Source organism: Sphaerodactylus townsendi, linkage group LG07, assembly GCF_021028975.2.
Source record: "Sphaerodactylus townsendi isolate TG3544 linkage group LG07, MPM_Stown_v2.3, whole genome shotgun sequence".
NCBI lineage: Eukaryota > Metazoa > Chordata > Lepidosauria > Squamata > Sphaerodactylidae > Sphaerodactylus > Sphaerodactylus townsendi.
The window spans coordinates 79,103,072-79,125,066 of record NC_059431.1 but is presented as its reverse complement, the minus strand read 5'-3'; the positions used below and the strand labels follow the sequence as shown (position 1 = coordinate 79,125,066).

Below are 21,995 nucleotides of genomic sequence, written 5' to 3'. Positions count from 1 at the left end.
AGGGTCCATAACTTTGGACCCCCTGAACCAGACTTCAGCAAACCTGAGTGGTATCATCAGGAGAGCCTCCTAAAGATACCCTGAAAGTTTTGTGCTGCTAGCTTAACACCTGCACCCCTGACAGCAGGTACCCTCCAAATTTCTCCAGATTCTCCTTTTAAATCCAACCACTTTGGCATAGATTTAAAGGGAGAATCTGAGGTCTCCAGTTTAAACATTGAAAGTGATGCTATTTCAGGGTGGGGGAGAATCCACCCCAAAACAGCATTACTTTCAATGTTGTTTTAACTAGGGGCCCCAGACTCTCCCTTTAAGGTGGATTTAAAAGGAGAATCCCTAGCTACGCCTCTACCCAGAGGAGAGGGCAGAAGGGACTGTTGGCTGCCAGCTGGGAACCCAGCCGGTGGGACAGGGGAGTTTGCTGTCCCTGGCCTCGGAGAGCTGCTTTTATAAGCACTGGGGTGGAGGCAGGGCTTGGGGAGGCGTGGTCACGCCCACAGGAGCGGGTGGGGGCATGACCTACCCCATTAAAAATCTATACCTACTTCACTGGTACTTGGGAATAGTTTCAGAGGGTAGCTGTGTTGGTCTACTGCAAAGACCCAGATTTGAGTCTAATAGTATTTTTTAGATCAATAAGATTTTCAGGGCACAAGCTTTTGAGATCAGCTAACAGAGGAAGTTTTGACACTGGAAAAGTCATATGCTAAAAATCACTCAGCGGTTGAGTGCTGCCAGCAACTCAGAACTGAAATATGGATTCAACGTATAAGAAGCTAGGATAAAAGTTGAGTTTTAGGTGAATTACTATGAAATCTAGTACAGCTGGTCTTATGCAGTTTTAGCTTTTCACCTTCATTTGCATATATACTAGCTTGCAATATCTGCAAGGGTGCCACCTAGCATTTTATGTTGAGAGGCGCAGGTCCCAGGACTGGTTCAGGGCTTTAGGCCTCCATTCTAAACATCAGAGATATTTCAAAAGAAAACACCATTGAGAGTTAGTATAATCTTAAAGAAGAGTCGACACATAGAGATTTGCTTCTCTTTAATCCCATTTCAGTGTTGAAAATTACAGTGGTTTCTGATACAGAGCAGTTGTCCTCTGCACACCCCTGTAGGTGGCTCAGGGAGGACAAATTCACATTTCATACAAAAGTTAGTTTACAAATTTTTGGCAATTAATCTGAGTAACCCGTTTTCTCCTATTGCCATTGCCCAACCATTGAAATATTCTACAATAATTTACATGTGTTTTTTTTCAAAGTGCTTAATAGTCTGTTCTCGGGAACATTTACAAGTGGGCCTGTACAATTATTTACAGGTAGTACCTCTATATTACATGTTAACTGAATATGGCTTTTTGGAAAGTGCTTTGTACATGGCCAGTGGCAGCAATACTGGTTTTAGTAAAAAGGGTTGCAGTCCAGAAACTATCAAAAGCTGAATTGTTAGACAAAATGGTTCACAATTTTCTATTAGTGCATGAAAATGGTTTGTGAACTTGCTGCATATATCTTCGTTCTTCCAGGATGGGACCGGTTTACCCGCTGGCCTTGTTACCATCCAAAAAAGTACAGATCAGGAGACAACTACTGGAAGACTCAGGACAAGTCATCATCTGTGCTGACAACTGATATCTATTCAGAAGGGAAGAGATGTTGATTAGTTACCTTGTCACTAATCATGTTTCATTTTATACAGTAAAGTTTTATACAAAATGCTTTATGTCAATAAAATACAGTCCTTATTCCCAGTTTTGTCAGCCAGCATTAATGCATTGTGTTTATCCCCTCTAACTCCAACTAGGAGATCTGGTATATTTTACAATAGCTTGGTAACCTCATTACGTACATTGTAACCACCATTAAAGCTTTGAACAGTGACTACTTCTAGACCAGGGGTCTGAACCAGCGGCTCTCCAGATGTTCATGGACTACTATTCCCATCAGCCCCTGCCATCATGGCCAATTGGCCATAGTGGCAGGGGCTGATGGGAATTGTAGTACATGAACATCTGGAAAGCCGCAGGTTGCAGACCCCTGGTCTAGACAGTTTCCATGATTAGCTAACTTCTGCAACTTAAGATATGCTTGACGTGTTAGCTGGAAGCAGCTGTAATGAGACTATAGATCCAGAATAGGCTTCATTACAAGAGTTGTTGGATGGGGCTATCTGAGATTGTGGAACTGATATTTTAAATCTTACAGGGATTATGCAACATTCCATAGTTTTTCTAAACCACTTGTTGACTTGGATGTAGTATATCTCAAAGGAGAATTAAATAGCTGAAGTTCACTTACTGCTGGATATGTGTGTCCCACTGAACTGCTGTGTCTTCCAATGTCTATAGAGAGGTCTTCTTCAGTTGTTTTCAAGTACACTGGGTTGTCAAAGTTCATACTCTTCATGTTCTTGTGTTGCCAGTTGCGCCACATGAAGTAGCCACCCACTGCCGCCATTGCTAACAATACTTGAAGAGAAATCATGCCATTATTTGGCTAGAATAACCTAGCCTAGCTCAGATAGCTACTGAGGGATCATCTTAGTACCAATATTTCCTCTCCCCATAAAAGAAGAGTAATATTAGATGGGAAAGGGTGTTGAATTCTTACTTTGCTTAACATTTTACTTTAATAAACACTATCCTTTATACTTACATACAGGAAGAATAGCCCATGCTGCTGAGGAACTTCTAGCAGAAGCTAGTTCTTCTGACACTGGACTGGTCAGATTTTGCCCTAGGAAACAGAAGCCATAGCTTAAAACCCATTTTACTTATTCCCAAAAACAACTGAATAAATACTGAAGACTACATACAGAAGCCTACATTTTCACTTACTAACCAGTTTATCTATTAAGTAACCAAGCCCCAGTCACCTTTCAACATATCTTGTTTCTTATGTGAAGTTGAAAGAACATTAACTAGTCTTCTAGATAACAAGGTTTACAGTGTGCTGTGGTATGCCAATTTTGTTATTATTCTGATGAGGGAACCTCATCTACTACTGTGGCATACAAGATCTGTTGCCTAGCACACAACAGGTTGATCAAAAAGGGAGTATTTCGCTGAAAGCACAAGACAGTTCAAGTTTAGTTTCGAGTCTCTACAGTTTACCAGTAGCTTATTTTTAGAATTAATGAATGCATTTACTTACTGGTTGTATCTTAAATTGCAAGATTAAATTTGCAAATACTCCTAGCTATGCTGTTATTTGGGAAATTAAAGGTCTTCATGTACCACAGTAGAACTGATGTCATTACTGATTTAAGAATTCCAGCAGCCACTAGATTTACCATATCTAGATCCCTTTCACTGGCATACTTCCAACCCACCTCCACTTTAGAAGTTTGCCTGCATCAACTTATTCTGCTTTACCCCTGCCAACACACTGCACTGCCTATATTAGGACCAATACCTCCAGAAAGGGGTCCAAGTGGTTTTTCTGTTGAACTGCTGTCTTTTGCCTCAGTGTAAGTCACAGTAGTTCCTTCACCTGAAACTAAGTGTAGAGCAAGAGCCCAGTTAAATCCCAGGTTTTTGCATGGTTTTGTGAATGTGGAGCACCCATAGCAAATGAATGTGACCATGCATGTTAATGTTTTGACTAAGAAATTTGATTTGTGCTATGGAACTGCTATTTTGACTGTTGAGAATGTAGGTTGCTCAGGTCTTTTGGCTAGAAACTTTCAACACAATATCTCTTGGCCAAACTAGAGGTACAACTGAAGTCTCAGATTGATAAGTACCATTGAATGGTAGGATTTTAGGCCCAACTGCCACAAGTGGGCTGCTGCTGAATGGCAGAACTGAATACTATCCAGTAAGCTCACTGAATTCCAGAAGGAAATAGAACATTTTATTTCCAGCATTTAAATCCAGAATAGTATACTCCCTTAACTGGGGCTAAACTACTTTTCTGGGTTAGTGTAACACTATTAAAACTAAGCCATCTTGAAGCAAACTGTTTTAAGATGTTTGCTTTGTTACAAGCGGCAGTTATGGAATAAGATGAATAACCAATATATCTTACAGGTTTTGACTGTGCAAGTGACTTTATGCCCAACCTCTGTCCTATTTATAAAGGTTATTTTACCTAAACTAAGTCCAGCAGCACCTTAAAGACAAAAAAAATCCTGGGTGTAAGGTATAAAGCAGTGGTTCTCAACCTGTGGGTAGCGACCCCTTTGGGGGTCGAATGACCCTTTCACAGGGGTTGCCTGAGACTCTCTGCATCAGTGTTCTCCCTCTGTAAAATGGATAAATGTTAGGGTTGGGGGTCACCACAACATGAGGAACTGTATTAAAGGGTTGCAGCATTAGGAAGGTTGAGAACCACTGCTATAAAGTATCTGGCAGTGAGCATTAATTCACAAAACTTATACCCTGGAAAATTTTGTTGGTCTTAAAGGTTTTAATCTTTTACTACAAACCAATATAGCTACCCACCTAAATCTACCTATCTGAACTGCAGAGGAAAATTATTACCTTGTGAGTTTGTAGAGGTGGTTTTGTTATTCTTTCTTTTGTAGAAAAAAAATCAGCCTTTGGTTTATCCCACAAGGAAAGTTTTATCTGACTGCTAATTTTTTGGATAATTTTTTATCTGACTGTTAATTTTATGGATGATGGGCATTTGCATAAAAACCAGGAGCCGACTTCTCCTTGCCATGGTCTCTGCCCAACTAAGATCAGAAGGCAGCTACAACTTTATCTCTGGATTTTCTGAGTCAGTAAAGTTCCCCCCTACAGGTCAGCCTCCAAGACTAGTCCTTGAAGAAAAGCAAAACTCCAAGCTATTCTGCCTTAATACACTGAGCAAATACTAAGCTCTTAAGAGATTGTACCAACAGCATGTCTGAGTTTTTTAAAGTGTACAATAGAGGAAAAATATGGAAATATGCAGTTGGTGTTATCTTGACTGGTAGGAATGACTGCATAATCCTGACAAGCAAAATTACCAACTTTCCTTACAATCTTTCAGCAGCAGCCATGGTTTGTTATTCATGTGCTATAATCTTTAAAATGTATTATTGAACATGTTCAGCTCTAATATCAGGTCAATGAAAGAGCAAATGGCTATTACAACATGCAATGCCCATGAGTATGCAGAAGCCAGGCATGGAGTCGATGCTTGTTGAGTGATCAGGGCCAAACACACATGTTTTGCAAGGTATCTTCTGCATATAACAAAAATCTCAGCTCTGCTAGATTTTTGTGCAGGGGAGAAAGAAACCAAAACAGTACCTCTACATCTTAAGCCATTATCGTGCAGTACAAATCCAGCTGGGCATATGCACGTATACTTTGGTGAGTGTTCATTTATCTGGGGAGCAGGCAGACACAGATATTCACAGCCTCCATTTGCTGTATTCTCTTCACACCAGTTCCTTCCTGTGAGTAGCAGGTAGAAGCAACAATAAGAATTGCAGCCCAGTGCAACAGTTCTCATCTGGATACCAACACCTCCCTCCATTTGGAGCAAGGGAAACTGTGCCTGGGGCATGTGCGCACCCTGCACCCCTGCTGCAGCATCACCCCCCGTCCTGCAATGCCCCCCCACACTCCCTTGATGGTCCTGCCACGCCTCCGCCACTGCTCCGCCCACAGCTTCACCCCCCCAGGCTCTACACCACTGGCCCCTTGTGATACCAACTTCTATTTGTAAACTTCAGGGTTGAATATTAAACAGGGTATATAATATATGATAGATGGTTCAGTTATTAGCCTTATGGGCCACTCTGAAACCCTAATCAGAAAACCACTCTGTTGATAATGCTATACAATTGACTTCACTGACATTACCTGTAGGCTGCACAAGTTCATGATATACAATGAGATCCTGAGGATCATTCAAGTTGTTTACTAATGTTGCCACTTCAGTTCCTGTAAATTTGTTTGCACCATACAGTGCATCATTTTCCCCATCAAGCCAGTAGACACGGTCCTAGGAACCAAAAAGATATTTGTTTTCTGCATTCCTAGTTACCCTGCTTGGAAGCAAACTGACACATATCTCAGAGACACAGAAAACTCACTCATGTAACAATACTTCAGTTACCTCTTCTGTTACTTGGGTAAGGATAATTGTGCAAATTCTGCATCTTGGATTAAACTCTTGCCATTACTGAACCCATGTTATAGGTAGTTTTTGTACATACCTCAAATATTGTCAGAGAAAGAGGATGAGCAAGAAATTCATGAGACTGCAACACAACTCTACGATCTTGGCCATTCATATCCACACTGGAGAGTGTATGCAGTTTAGCATCAATCCAGTAGAGACGATTTTTTACAAGATCTAAAGAGACGTTTAAAAACATCAACCCTTACAGTCCAATCCAGATGGGGAGGTCGAACACACTTATGGGGTGGCCAGTGGCATATTTGACAAGGGGACATGGGGTACCCTATGTTCCCGGGCGTGCCCCCAGGATGCAAAAATTTCAGATTTGTTTGTGTGTTTTTGTATTTTTTAGTATTTTTTAGTTTCTGGCCAGCAGGGGGTGCTGTTTTTAGGCTAGCAGCACCAAAATGTCAGGGATCTTTCAGGAGACCCTCTTCATGATACTTCCCAGGTTTGGCGAGGTTTCGTTCAGGGGGTCCAACGTTATGGACTGCCAAAAAGGTGCTCCATCCCCCATTGTTTTCAAAGGGAGCTAATAGGAGATTGGGGCTACACCTTTGAGGGTCCATAACTTTGGACCCCTTGAACCAAACTTCACCAAACCTGAGTGGTATCATCAGGAGAGTCTCCTAAAGATACCCTGAAAGTTTGATGCTGCTAGCTTAACATCCCTGACAGCAGGCACCCTCCAAATGTCCTCAGATTCTCCTTTTAAATCCACCCCCATCTGCATGGATTTTAAGGTAGAATCTGAGGTCCCCAGTTTAAACATTGGAAGTGATGCTGCTTCAGGGTGGGGGAGAATCCACCCCAAAACAGCATCACTTTCAATGTTGTTTTAACTGGGAACCCCAGATTCTTCCTTTAAGATGGATTTAAAAGAAGAAACTGGGCTCCCTAATTTAAACACTATTGAAAATGATGATGCTTGGGGGTGGATTCCACTGGAGGTGTTTTGTGAGAGATGATGCTGACATTTGTTTGGTAAATGTTTTGCTGGTGGTGATTTGTGAAAGATTCACAAGCTTAATACCCACTTGCACTAGCTTGGAGCTGTTTCTCAGGCTAAGAATCTACCTCATAGGGTTGGTGTGAGGACAAAATTAGGAAAGAGAGTTGGTGGTGAGAGAGCCATGTATGTTTTGCTGGGGGTGGGAGGTGCTTTGTGAGCTGGTGCAAAAAATATTTGTTTGGTTGTGGTGGGGGAGGGTTTGTGTGTTTGGCCCATGGGGGGAGCAAACTCAGGTTTTGTCCCAGGGCTCCAATTTGCCTAGATATGCCTCTGGGGGTGGTGGCAGAGGGCTGTGCCAGTGTGTCCTCTGCCCCCAGCATAAGCGGCATCACTGCCGGCATGGGGAGCAGATATGCTAGCAGGTGGCCACCACTCAGCTCTGTGGCAGGCAAAGAACCACTGTGGAGCTGTGCTGGCATCCCACCCCGGATTTGCAGCCAGTTGCGCCACAGCCCTATGGAGGGCTTTCAGGTGGTGGGGAGGATTTTTGCTTTATTCTCCCTCCCTGCGCCTCTGGAAATTCTGATGGAGGTGGCACGCCACTGCCTTTGCAGCACTGCCTCTGGCTTCTGCAGCATAGTCCAGGGATTTGATTTGCGCTGCTAGGAGATTACAGTTCATCAGTTCCAGAAATGTTTTAAAAGCAATTCCAAGGTATCATACCTAGTGCTATTCCAAGTGGCCACTCAATTGCTGTTGTTACAAACTGCTGCCTGGCAAGACCATTCATTCCTGCTTTTTCAATTTTGGCTGGTTCACCCCAATCAGACCAATAGATGAAGCTGTAAGGAAAACAGTGCATCACTATGAGCCTTCCTGCAGGATATGAGTTCGTGCATTACCAACAGCCACTGGTAGTCATTTTATCTACAAAAGGACAAACATCTCTAATGCTGCATTTGTTGCAAGAACATTTGTTTTTCCCAGCATCAGTGAACTACGTTAAGGAATGACATTTGACACTTGTCTCCTTCCACCTTTGCAACTTGATAGTGACTGCTGTTTTTCTTCCCCACCTCCTGCCCATGTCATTTAATAGTTCTACTCCACCAGAAGTAGCTCTCATTTTAGTAACTTTCGGTGGCTGTACTCAGACTCCTCAAATTGATTCAGCATCACCAGCATTTGTACATAAATGCCTTAGTATGGTTCTTGAAGCCACTTCAGGCAGACTCGAGGCTCAGCTTCCAGAATGTACAAGAATCTTTGCGATGCTCACCCAGAAAGAGGATCCACAGCAATGGAGGCCAGCTCTTTCAAATCTGTGTTAAACAGCATCTTTCTTTTTGTACCAAGAAGGTTAGCCACAAATATTGAGTTGGAATCAATCCAGTAGATGTTCTTATAAATCCAGTCAATGGCAATGGCTCCAGGACTCTGCACATTGTCTGTGGTCCTGAAGATCTTGCCAACTCGATCATGAGAATCAACAGAGGCACTATGAAAGAGAGGGATTCTGTGAGTCTGGGTATATCCTGCTAGATTTTAAGGACACTGATAAATTATTCTTGGCTTTTCTTACCCTATGTTTAGAGTAAATCCCATCTGGCAATTGCCTAGACATATGATAATCCAAGATGCTACAGTTCTGGGACTCAGATTTGCAAAGGTACTGCAACTTCAATCGCCATTTAAAATAAGATAGACAGTTTTTCCATCACTTACTTTGCCATAAAGTTGGGCATAGTTGCTTAAACAAGCTCCTGATTTGAAAGTAATAGGATTTGTTGCCCTGTATCTATACTACGTAGACTATTGGTTCTTTTTTCTAAAGACAGACCAAGGAATGGTCTTGATCATGGACAAGAATGGTGCCTACACCAAGCATATCCCTTTGCACTGAGTGATCGATAAGTATTTAAGACACTTTACTACCACCTGGAAACTGAAGTGAATGTTCTTCTCCAGCGGCGATATTAATTTTGGGTGTGTATACTGGATGACCATTAAGCTCAGTGGTATCAAGACAAAGAATAGCATCCTGTGCTAATTTGTCTAAAGTATGCCTTTAAGGATAGCAGATTAAAAATTAACCATCTTTGAGATTTATGGACCTTACACTAGATATCTAAATACTCAGTTTACTTGAGCTTCCATGATCTCTTTTCTATGTTCCATCTTACAAGAAAGGTTATATAAACCACTTACCTGAAGACACCCTTCAGCACAGAGTCAGCCCAGAAGAGTTTATGCTCTGTCATATCTGCATCCAGACTAATAACATGTCTTAAATTTTCCACAATCTGGACATATTCATTCCTCTCCAGGCCAAACTTTCTGATGTCATGGCGATTAGTAAATAGCAAGCACGGTTCTCTTCCTGCAATGTTCGTTTAAGGTTAAAAGCGATCAGATCAAGTGCTGGATATTAAGGCTTTGGAGTCAGATGTTGTAGGAACAAATTTACTGTGAACATACCAAAAGGCAGAGCAACTGCTCAGTGGCAGAGCAACTGCTTGGCATGTTAAAGATCCCAGGTTTAATCCTCAGCATCTCCAGTTAAAGAAACAGAACTCAGGGATTTGGGGATAAGCAGTTGGTTTGCAGTTGATAACTACCCATATCTTGAGTTACTTACCAACAGCTTTACACACTCCGGTAGCCAAATCCATCTGATACCCACGGCTGCATTCACATTTATAACCTCCTTTCAGGTTTATACAGATTTGACTGCAGATACCAGGATTCTGGCATTCATCAATATCTAGAAGAGGAACATAGTTCAGCCTCATGACCATGTATACCATCACCACCGCTCCACTGACATAGTCTGCTTACCTCCACAGGTCTTTCTGTCTATCAGCTCAAAGCCAGCAGGGCAGTCACATTCATAACCAATAGGAAGGTCTCGGCAGATATGTGAGCAGCCACCATTATTCACCAGGCATTCATTCACATCTGGAAGAGAAATTGAAATTAGGAATAGTTCTTGATCTTTCCAAGCACAACTGATCCATACACAGTACTTGTATCTCTTGCAAAAAATATGGGTGTGTCTGCAATGACGCTGGAGCAAGACGTAGGTAGGGAGAATCAGATAGCAAGTTTGTGGACCATGACCAGTCAGAGCTGAGTGCTGTTTAAGTAGTTAGACAGAAAGCTACCATAATCGTTTGTTTGGTTCCAGAAAGCATCAAGCAATGGCTTATGGTGTACGTCATTCAACTATATTTAGATCTCTGAAGATGAAACCACTGTTCAATGCTCAACCAAGAAAACACATACTGTTGGCCCTTCTGCTAGGATTACTTTTGTTTTGGGCTGCAACTTACTGCACTCATTTAGAGGTTCATCACTCCAGTCTTGGCAGTCTAGCTGCTGGTCACATACTCTACTGGATTCTATACATTCTCCATTTCTGCACTTGAATTTACTCGATCCACTGCACTGGACAGCTGGAGGTAGGAGAGAAAAGAGGCTGCAGTCAGGAACAGTCTGTTCTACGATCAAAGCAGTAGAATTAAGTACCCAAAGGTCAAGAATAAATTCACGTTAAGGGCCAAAAGATTCAATTGTCAAAATCATATAAATACTAAAAAGGATTATATATATACACACACACATATATAGCCAGTTTAACTGGCTATAGCCAGTTAAATACAGCTACTCCAGTGGGACTTTTTGTAGCCTACATTACAAACTGTTTCCACACAAATATAACACAACGTAAAAATCCAATTTCAACCCTGACCAAACACATTTCAGCCAAATGTGTCAGTAGTCTGTCTCAGTGGTCAAAAAATAAATATACCTAAGTAATAGAGTATGGATATTGCTTTTTAAGATCTTTATGGTGGAGGTGAATTGTTCTGCAGGGTTAATCATAACACCAAGACCACCTCATATACTATAGGCTTCAATTCAGTCAATTACACTGACCTAGAGTATATCTTTCTCATGGAAGTAGAAATGCAAATATAAACTGGCAGTTGAAAAATTTAACTAAATATCATAGTCATAATGATGTCATTGAAAAGACTGGAACATGTGTTTGAAACCCCTAGGAAGGAAACCATTCTTTGAAAGCCGAAGTTCCTCCTTAAGATCCACTAAAAGATCATCTAGTGGAGACATTTTCTAGGCCTATTTCTTACTGTTTCAGGCCATGAGCCACAATATGCCATATACTAGTTCCACTTTTACTAACCTGTTTTACAGTTCATCTCATCAGAGCCATCTACACAATCCCGTACTCCATTACATTGCCTGGTTCCATGGATACAGCTGCCATCATCACACTTGAATTGGTCAGGTCTACATGTCACAGAAGCTAGAAGAGAAAGTGTTTGACATTAGTCACCAATTCAGCTCCTCTTCAGAGCCAAGGAGCAAGAGTCTTCCTTTCCGGGGATAGAGGTGTGTTACTTACGGCAATTGATTTCATCACTGCCATCCTTGCAGTCAGCATCCCCATCACAACGCCATTTGTTTTGAATACATTCCCCTGTCCCACATCGCATTTTATCTGGACTGCATGTCACAGTATGGAGAGGTGGACGGCCACACTGCTCTAGAGATTCATCCGATATGTCAGGACAGTCTGCATCACCATCACATACCCAGTTACTTGGAATACAGGTAGTGCTTTTGCACTGGAACATATTAGGTGCACAAGTAGGTGGTGCACAGTCTACTTCATCACTACTGTCACTGCAGTCATCTTGACCATTGCAAACAAAGTTATTGGAGATGCATTGTCCATTGGCACATGTGAACTCTTCTGTACTGCAAGTTACATTGGCTAAAAGGGAGACAAAAAATAATATGCCAGGTAAAAATGCTTTAATAATTATTGATCAAGTAGAACTGCTTCTCACTTTGGCACTCTGTCCCATACAGGTATACTTCAGTGACTAGGTTAATTTTACATCAAGGATGCTGAAGCCCAGAAATCCTCAACATGGTAGCAGGGGCATAATGGTATCCATCAACTGCTTCTCAGTACACATTTGTTCCTCTGCCTCCTCACAGTTGACTCCAACAGGTGTGAGGCACAATCAGCTAGGTAGCAGTAGCAGCTACACTGGCTGCTTCAGATGCTGGGCAGAGGTCAGGCAGAGAACAGAGGAGAGGAGAGAGCAATTGCCAGGGCACTCTTTGCTGGCAGCCTGGTTCCTTCTGCACTGGTAGATCAATTACATAGTGAGTGCTTCCTTTCTCTTCCCCCCTTTCATCCTGCTGTTTCATCCTTTGTTTAATGGTGTTATCTCTCTCAGCTGCCTGTTAGCTTACCTAGGAATCACTATATACCAAACAGTTGCTTTGCTGCTTTGATGGGGCAGCACTGCTCCTGCTCATCACTATGTCCTCTTTGATCTGTTCAATTTCATTAATTGCAATCTACTCAGACTTACCACAATTGTCTTCATCTTCACCATTATCACAATCATTTTCACCATCACATCTCCAGGACATTGGGACACACTGAATTGATCGAGCACCGCAGCTGATTTCACTAAGCCGACATGTTCTCATATCTGTTGAGACAGGATCAAGATTAATTTTAAAGGCTGGCTTTATGATCTATTTAGGAAAATTAGACAACCTACTATTCTTTGCTTAACTCTGAAGGATTATCTATTTGGGGAAGCCTGCCTATCAGATCTTTGAGAGGTAAGGCTTGTTCAAGAAGGCATTTGGATGACTCAGGGGAAAGAAAAGAAAATGGGCTTTCCTGTATTTTTATCCATGCCTTTATGGTATTGATATATTTAAACCAAATCATGAGCCCTATTACAGTGATCAAAGCAGATTATATTCTGGAAATGCAATTTTTGTGCTAGAATTTACTGCTTTTGTAAGGTTATTTGTCAATACCAAGGGTCTCCAATCTTTTTGAGCCTACAGGCAAAATCAGAATTCTGCTACAGCATGGTGGGCGTGCAACAAAATGGCAGCCACAGGGCGTGGAGCAAGCCACAAAATGATTGCCACAGCTTAACTTCAGTAACACAGTGTACCTCATCATGTTATGGTAGTTACTGCTGCAACATCTTTAAAAATCTGTACAGCCAATCAAGTCTCCACTAGTCAATCAGCAGCCCTGTTGTGCAACAGCCCTGCCTAGCCCCACTTACTTACTAAGAACTCTTGGCAAGCAGCAGAAAAAGTGTTGGAGGGTGCCATGGTACCCACAGGTACCATGTTGGGACCCCTAGTCAATATTATATGACTGCCTGAAACTTAAATTATTGCGTTAGGCCTAAGGATAAAAATTGCTTTTATTAAGTCTGAGACAGTTTACAACTATAGGAGGCAGATTAAGACTTGCACGGAGCAGCCGTGGCATAGTGGTTAAGAGCAGGTGTACTCTAATCTAGAGGAATCAGGTTTGATTCCCCGTTCTGCCGCGTGAGATGTGGAGGCTTATCTGGGGAATTCAGATTAGCCTGTGCACTCCAACACACACCAGCTGGGTGACCTTGGGTGAGTCACAGTTCTTCAGAGTTCTCTCAGCCCCACCTACCTCACAGGGTGTTTGTTGTGAGGGAGGAAGGGAAAGGAGTTTGTAAGCCCCTTTGAGTCTCCTTACAGGAGAGAAAGGGGGGATATAAATTCAACTCTTCTTCTCCTCCTTCTTCTGTAGGAGGCAGGTTAAAACCAGATGTTCAAACACATTTTCTACTAAATTGCCTTAACTAAGTCTATTTGCAACTAAGCATATGCTATGTTTCATCTTTCTGTAGGCTGTATACTACAGAAGATAACAGCACTGTTACCATACTGCCCTGGCATAGCGGGGGAGTGGGGAGTGCTTATTAACAGGTACCCCTGCCCACGTACCAGCCTAAAGGGTGATGCTGGCATTGCAGAGATGGGGAGCCCATTCACTGGCAATAGCCAAGTCTACCTACAAAAAGCTTCCAGGAATTGTTTTTCTATTCTCATGCAGCTTGTTTGCCATGTCAGCTCCTTTTCAGCTCCACAGCCAAGGAAGAATGTGTTCTCAACATGATACAGTAGCCCTGCTGAATGAATCCTCATTTCCAGCCACAAGAAGACTCCTGATTTCATTTCCTCCTTTGATTATCTTAACCCAGATACTCCCTTCTGTAACTAACTCCTTCTGACCACCTTACAATACACTCGATTATTTCCCAAACAATCCATCTGGCTATCTCTCAGAGGACACCCCAAATGTTGTCCTGACATCCTTTACCCTATAAATATTCTACCCTCCAAAAGGTCAACCGCTCAGTGCCTTTGACATCTTTCCATCTCTGACGCTGTGTCCAACGCGTTGCCCCCTGGAACCAAACACTGGCCATTTGGCTGTGAACCCTGGATCTTCTTCCCATCACAATCAGGTCATATTACCCATATATCCCATATCCCTCTCAATTCCAAATCTATTTTCCAACCTATATATATCTTAGGAACTTTGTGTGAGCATGTTTGCTGCATTGAACCAAGTGATTGTAAACTCCTTATCCCTACAATAAAGATTGTCAAATTTGCATTATACCCTTCTCTGTACATTTTCTTCCAAGAGCTGATCGTCATATACATTGGTATTAAAAAACCCTTACCCAGCCTCTCGCAACATTAATAAGCAGTTGCTCCAAGGTAATATTCCCCACTATAATGAGAGATTGTGTCTCCACCTTGGGTAACAGTACGGCAAATCTACGAACATGCAACTTTATTTAATGACTGATAATATACTAGTGATGACCAGCATAGGGGCTTGTCTACTCACGACATAGCTCAGGGCTTTCATCAGACCCATCCTCACAGTCAGGATCTCCATCACACTGCCATCTGTTTGGTATACATTGCCCACTGTTGCATACAAAATCTGTTGCAGAACATGTCTTCTTCACTGTAAGGAAAGTGAAGCTACATGTCAACTTGGCTAAACAAGAGCTCACTGCATGCTTTTGAATGCTCTGTTTCCAACTATCACAACAGCTGATTTTTCCTAGTTACAAAGGAAGCTGCAAGTATTGCCATTCCACCCTAGAGGGATTAATTTATTTATTGCATTGGATTTACTATCCTGCTCTTTCCCAACCTAACGGTCAGGCACATGGTTAACAGATATGGCAAATCAGTAGCTAGATTTACAACATCTGGCAGTAATAAGCAGACTCCAATACATATTACTTGTATTAGAAAACCCAGGGATTTGATACTGCCCTGGCTGCAGGAGTCACAATAAACTTCTGACTATATAGCCCATTACCTTTGGTTATGTTTTCCATGCAGTGTTGCATTAAACTAAGGATATTGCGATGTAGTGGTTAAGAGAGGTTGATTTTAATCTGCATCATGGGGTTCAATTCCCCACTTCTCCACATGAAGCCTGCTGGGTAACCTGGGGCAAGTCACAGTTCTGTCAGAACTCTCTCAGCCCAAATGGAAGTAGGCAATAGAAAATCACTTGTGAACATTTCTTGCCTTGGCAACCCTATGGGTTGCCCTTTCCTGGCCAATGCTTCTAGACTAGGGGTAGGGAACCTGCGGCTCTCCAGATGTTCAGGAACTACAATTCCCATCAGCCTCTGTCAGCATGGCCAATTGGCCATGCTGGTAGGGGCTGATGGGAATTGTAGTTCCTGAACATCTGGAGAGCCGCAGGTTCCCTACCCCTGTTCTAGACACTGGCAGAAATACTTCAGCTAGCTCGTAAAAATAAAAGTCAGGCCCATTCCAATGCAATGGGAATGCCTGACCTCATATGCAAACTGTCACAAGGTCTGCCACAGTAAAGGCTCCTAACGCACCGGCCTGGCAATGAGATGCTTATCCATTTTGGAAATGGTTTGATCTTTCAGGTTACCATCTCATTCCTTGGCATATCATGCCACAAAACCTCTCAGGTCAAGCTGATCTTACGTTTTAAAAAGCACAGTTATTAGCTGGCCTTGAACAGAACATCATACGCATGCCTTGGCAAAACCAGCCCTTAGTCATGCTTCCTTTGTGTACATGGACACTAATCCTGCCATTTTGTTCAGCCTGGCTTGGCATCAGCTAAATAAATTCAGCATGCCAGACAGAGAGACTTCCAAGTACGACTGGAAGATTGTGGATTGGGAAGTTCTCCCTTCCAACCCCTGTACCATGTTAATTTTAAACTACCCAAAAGTTTCTTTTGATTAAAAAAAATCAGTAAAATGCTCTTGAATTATAGAACAGAACTATACTTCCTGGTGATCATATGAAAACAAGTTAACCACTTTGGAAAGTTCTTAGTGTGGCTGGCATTGATTATATGTGACTAATAGTATTCAACTAAATTTTTAGAAGAGCAAAAGTAGTAGAAGGTTCCCATGGAAAGCTTTTCTGTGAATGGAAACATTTCCAGGCCCAAGAGCTTTAACCCAAATATTAAAGTTCTTACCACAGGATAGTTCATCGCTGCCATCAGAACAGTCCTCATCCCCATCACATCTCCACACCAGAGTTATACAGCGACCATTACTACACTGGAACTGAGTTTCTTCACATTTTACTCTTGCACCTTGAATTGAGAAATAAGCCACCAGTTATTCAGTAGTGCTTTAAGGCAGTATTTAACAGCTGGGTCAATAAAATGTCTTTTCACCTGAACAAAGACAGCAAAGACTTAACCTAGCATAATTATGTCACCTTAAGGACAGCCTGAACTCTTGGTGAAGTGATGGGGCCAGAATCTAGTCTGGTTGTACCTAAATAACCCTCAACCTATTGCTGTTAGTTCTCATTTCATCAGTATGTCCAGTTACATTTGGGCATGCCTGCCTTTCTAGCAATGCTATAAAATGCAGAGCTTCTTTTAGACCCAATACACATTTCTATAGCAAGTCCAATTGCTTAGCAGTTAAAATCTGTAAGACAAAAAGGCTTGCGGAAATGATTGCAATAAAAAATTGCTACCTTCTTGGGGAAAAAGCCCCACCAAATGACAAGACTGGACAGAATGGAAAGCCACTCTGAGTATTTGGCTTATCAAATATTTTAAGAGTTGCACTGTCTGCTCAACAGTTCTATACCTCAGAGAATGATCAATATTCTCTCATTTTAGCTGAAGACTTGGTAAGCATTGCACAAATATTTACTAGCAAAAATTAATACAAAGACATGACTATATAGCAATCCAGAAAAAGTTTTGCAGAAGGGGGGCTGGAGAAGATGTTTGAGAATAGCAGCTACTACAGGACAGCAAGTAGATGTTTAAATGATAGCTATTGAAACAGTAAGGCAGAGAAAATTAAAGGGAAACTTCACTGTTCCAAATTATACTGTGAAAGATCATTGAAAGCTACTTCTATCAAAGGAAAAAATCTAATATTCTATTCTGAACCTGTAGTCTACTTCTTTAAAACTAGTTGTTGAGGAAATGATGTATACTCCATATAAATTATCTGAATCAATATTAAATCCAAAGTAGCAGGTTAACAAGTTAATCTTGTCTCTTGAGCCAAGACGTCTGCTTTAAAGTTATAAGAACAGTTGCTTAAGACAGGCTTTTGAGACATGTCCTTGTTAAGTCCCATCTGAACACAAAGAGTCATTATATTCTAATTAATAACGTTCCTAACAGTCCCTGAATGTTAAACATGAATCTAGAGTTGACAGATGAATAATAAATACTAAGATCTGTTGAACAATGTCAGATTGTGTTCAGCAAGTTGAGCTTAGAGCAAGTATAAATGAGCTTTACACAATCTGTACTTCTGAAAACCTAGGCCAACTGTACAGCTCATTAGAGCATTGTTGAAAACTAAGTTGCAGTAGAGGCCCACAAGCAGCCACTAATTTCAAGAGTGAGCCTTTGAAAGGAAGCAACCCTCTAAAACGTGGCAGGAGATAAAGTCCAAGTAACCCCATTTCTGGGCAAACAGCATTGAGACATTAGAAGTCTAAATGGTTTGCAGTTCAGGAAACTTAAATCTCCTCACAGCAAGTGGCTATTTTCAGATGGTTCTGGAAGCTGGACAGAATTTTAAAGCCAATCTTGGAACCCATAACTCTGAAGGGGGCATTCTACACGTTTCATAAAGGGCTTGTTTGGATAACAGCCTTGCAATGCCACACACAAAATTTCACTATTTTACTATAGGGCAGTATGCAAAAAAAAAAAATCATGGCAGCTACTTGTCCTGTTGTCTCCTTCTGAAGTAGGATGGAATGTGGGAAACAATCAAGCACCAGGACTCAGACAGCAGAGCTACATTAAGCCACTACTCACAATTTGTTATAAAGCTGTACAGCTAGCACAGGCAGTGTATTAGAGTTACCAGACATAACAAGGAACAAATTCCCTGGGTGCTTAGGTTAAGATCAGCTAGAAGATCTGCTAGTTGTTGTAACTAATTGGCCATGTAGTTGATGCCAGTGACATGTCAACAGGGTTTTGTTTCTCATGGCTCCTTCTGCTCAGACTGCATATGGAAGAGCAAAGAAAGGACAACCCAGTGGACCTAGACCTGGAATCAGGACTACCTCTTTTGCAATTGTTGCTGCCTGCAAGTATTTCTCTTTGTGTCATATGCTCTCTCTCCCTACCACCAAGCTAGCTTGAAGCACAATAGCAAATTCTTCTTCAGCTTGTACAGTTCTAGTAACATGATATGGGCATTTTAAAGACCAAGGAAGTGCCAGAGTTGCATGATGCAAAACTCCCTTTTCTTCAGGTTGTTGCATCATGCAGAGGTTTACTTTTGTCACCTCAAGGCTGGCAGGGCACATCTATTTTAAGCCCTCATTGAATCAGTCAGTTGTGCTCCAGGCAGACTCCAGTAGATCTGTAGTATACTTTATACTGGTTAGAGCAACTAAGCAGCTTTTCTTTCCTAGGTAGAAATGCATGTGGCTTCAAAAAGAATGCAGAGGCTAAATGCTATCATCATAACCTTAAAGGGTCTCGATCATGCCTTTAGCCAGCTAAGAACTCAACGTTTAGTTCGAGTCCTCACCTAGTTCTCCCCCATGCCATGAATAAAGTTAACTCAGTAAGTTTCATGTTAGTAGCCTATATGGCCATGTTTCCCCCCTTTAACTGAAGATGTTCTCCCCATGTTTGAAATGTGCACTTTCTAGTAATCTTTGCTTTAGACAGCTGAAGTTGTTACCAGAATATCAAGAATGCTATTTCTAAAACCATTTCTAGAACAGTGTCGCCACCATCAAAACCTTAAATTGCTGTAAACATAAAGCACAGTTTGTGCTAAATTAAGACAATGTTCGCTCCTGTTCTTTCCTAGCAACGTGCTAATACATTTGCAATTTGTTCAGTAATTGCATGCAAAGTGCTGATGCGTCTGTGTGTCAGGTATTAGTCCCACGTATGTATGTGTACAGCTCAGACATTTCAGGAAGGCAGAATTCCTAGTACTGAAACAGTGGCTATTTCATGAAATGTTAGACATTCATCTCAAAGTACTAGTAAGGCTACCTAGCCCCTGTATTTAAGTTCATGAATAGAACTTTGTATGCATAGCCTTTGCTATGGCTAACGCTAATTATAGTTAGCACTGACCCATTCATAGCATATTCAAATCTGCTGTCTGCTGTCTTACATTAACACTTACAATTAACAGCAGCAGGCCTCCTTTAGCTGTTTGGGCCTGCATTCTATCCGCACAAACTCAATTGAAATGTGTGTAGAAGGATGTAGTAGAATCTGTCTTTACCTCCTATCAATATACTTGGCAATGAAATGCTGGACAAGTTTCCCTTTGCCATAAAGAATGGCAATCTACCTGTTCAATTGCAAGTATGCATTCTGTCCATTATTTACTAGTATATGCAGACATTCCTAACCAGTGAGACTTTTGATGGGGATAGATATTAATTGGAAGTTACCAAGGTCCAACAAAGCATTTTAACAGGAATCCCATGTTTAACAAGCTACCTTAAGCACCCATCTTAGCATAAGTTTCCACTGAAAAGCTGGAATGGCACTTTATATTTTTAAACTGTTTTTGGCTGTTAGCTGTGTACAAAACTTGTTTTACAGGGAAACACTAAGCAGAAAAGGGTTAATGTCTTGCCATGTATTTTGGATCCTGAATGGCTTTCTACTTTGAGATTAATGAACAAACAAATCAAACTTGCAACAGATGTTCATTTCAGCTATTCTACTATCTCAGTCTATTGGTGAATACAAGCTCACTTTCAATAGTTGCAACCTTAATACTTAGGATGAATTAAGTTTAAGCAAAGCATTGTGGCAAGCTCTATACGAATGTCAACAACAGGTCTCATTAAGTAGAAGACACAAGGTTCCCTTTTGTTTGAGATGCAAGGCAAAGTAAAGGCTTTCACTATCCAGTACAAGCCTACAGTCAGAACAGTAAACAAAATGGATCCCAGACCAAAAAGCTTGAAGTGTTTTACACCTGCTGATGAGACCAAGGTTTCTTCAGCGCATGTGGCCTACTAGAATCAACAGAGTGCTTCACTCCATGTCTGATTTGTATGCTGAGGGCCACTGACTTCCATTGTCTCAGAACAACACCTTGAATGTAAGCTACCTGTACTCTTGCATCTCATCTTGGCCCTGATAATGTTACTCAAGTATTTTCTTCTCTTCAATTTAAAATGGACGACAGGAGAACTATGTGAGCTACTTTAGGTAACTAGTGAGAAGAAAGGCATGTTAAGAACCCAGGCAAATTTAAATAACATTGCCATGCTTGGGGTTGGGGGAAGCCAATAAGGAAACTATGTACTGTTCAACACCTAGGCTATATCACAGTGTTATTTAGAAGGCCTGAATATACACATTGCATAAAGAGCAGAGCTAGTGCCCAACTTAGTCACAAGTGCCAACCAAAACACCTCAGGACAAAGCTCATGTGTTTAGTGCCTAGGTGAGGGCAAGTGCAAAAGGTTATACCAGAATCGATCCAAGAGAATTACTAGGCTTCATTAGAGTTAGTCACTTGTGCGTGCTGTATATACCCTTGGTACTTAAAGTACAATATCTGCTGATAAGGTAGATTATATTGGCAAGAGAGTCTCGTTTTTAATCGTCCCTGATAGCAGAATATACTATAAGGCAAATTTATGCCGTTGATGCCTTATCAACAGCTCTGAAAACAAGAGGGAAACTGCTCCCTTTCATCTGCCTAGCTTTGAAGAGCTTGCCTGCAAGCATCCAAGAGGCTCCAGGGCCAGTTCTTAGGGTTAAGGCCATAAGGCAACAGCCAAAGGAGACAAAGAAACCCTCTTGGAATCCTTTTCAGAGGACAGCTCCCTCTCCATCTTCCTCCACTCACTGCAAAGACAGGGGTTCCTCTTTCTTTCTGTCAACCCCGATTTGACGAGAGAGACCCCTAAATTATCACCTTGGTTCCATGGTTCTTGTATTCTAGAGGAGAGGGAGGCTACAGATGTTCTACTATAAGAGGGGAGAGCCCAGTTTTAATTGAAGCTGACACCCTCCCCGGCCGGCCCTGGGGCCAGCCAAAGCAATAGCGCACAGCTCGCTCCTCTCCGCACCCCCCACGCCCTCCCCGCCTGCAAGGTTTTCCACGCAAACCCAGACAAGGCAGCAAGCCACCCGCGTGTCCGAGCAGATAAAGCCCCGCTTTCCCTTTACTCACCGCGCACCCCGCCGCTCTCTCCTTGCAGGCAAGCCAAAGCGACCAGAAGCCAAAGCCTCCCCAGGGAGAACGTGTCCATCGCGCAGCGCCTGCCGCTGCTATTCCGCGCACAACAAGTTAGCGGTATTGGGGTGGACCGGGGGGGCGGGGGGGCGGCGTGCGGGGATGTCTTCGTCTCTTTCGTCCAGGCACGAATGCAAGCCGGGGCTCGCGTACTCTAGCCGGGGTGGGGAAAGGGAGACAATGCCGGCGACGCCAGGGAAGGCAGCTCCTGCAAGCCGGCAGAGGACGTCGTGCGGGTAGGCACGGGCCGGCTAG

At 42.2% G+C, this 21,995-nt stretch overlaps 1 protein-coding gene across 4 annotated transcripts; it reads right to left on the bottom strand.

Moving 5' to 3' along the window:
• Positions 1-1,031: 1,031 nt before the first annotated feature.
• On the bottom strand, positions 1,032-21,995 carry VLDLR (very low density lipoprotein receptor). Of its 4 annotated transcripts, XM_048503042.1 has the most exons (19): positions 21,678-21,995; positions 16,487-16,606; positions 14,840-14,962; positions 12,495-12,617; positions 11,510-11,881; positions 11,288-11,410; positions 10,413-10,535; positions 9,919-10,038; positions 9,719-9,844; positions 9,289-9,460; positions 8,360-8,578; positions 7,804-7,922; positions 6,163-6,302; positions 5,807-5,948; positions 5,249-5,395; positions 3,420-3,503; positions 2,661-2,741; positions 2,304-2,473; positions 1,032-1,640 (listed from the first exon to the last, which is right to left on the bottom strand). In XM_048503042.1, exons 1-19 carry the CDS (start codon positions 21,754-21,756, stop codon positions 1,605-1,607), a joined length of 2,619 nt encoding a protein of 872 aa, XP_048358999.1. In that variant the 5' UTR covers positions 21,757-21,995; the 3' UTR covers positions 1,032-1,604. The 4 variants fall into 4 exon arrangements, with proteins under 4 accessions (XP_048358999.1, XP_048359001.1, XP_048358998.1 ...); XM_048503044.1 differs by lacking the exon at positions 3,420-3,503; XM_048503041.1 differs by lacking the exon at positions 1,032-1,640 and having other exon boundaries at positions 1,966-2,473.

Excerpts from the sequence above, each read along its gene's own strand:
- VLDLR (XM_048503041.1), bottom strand. The coding sequence starts at position 21,756 with ATGGACACGTTCTCCCTGGGGAGGCTTTGGCTTCTGGTCGCTTTGGCT. Across the intron at positions 7,923-8,359 it reads GCTGTGGATCCTCTTTCTGG|CTTCATCTATTGGTCTGATT; the intron begins GTGAGCATCGCA and ends TTTTCCTTACAG. Across the intron at positions 3,504-5,248 it reads TAATGGCTTAAGATGTAGAG|TTTCAGGTGAAGGAACTACT; the intron begins GTACTGTTTTGG and ends CTCTACACTTAG.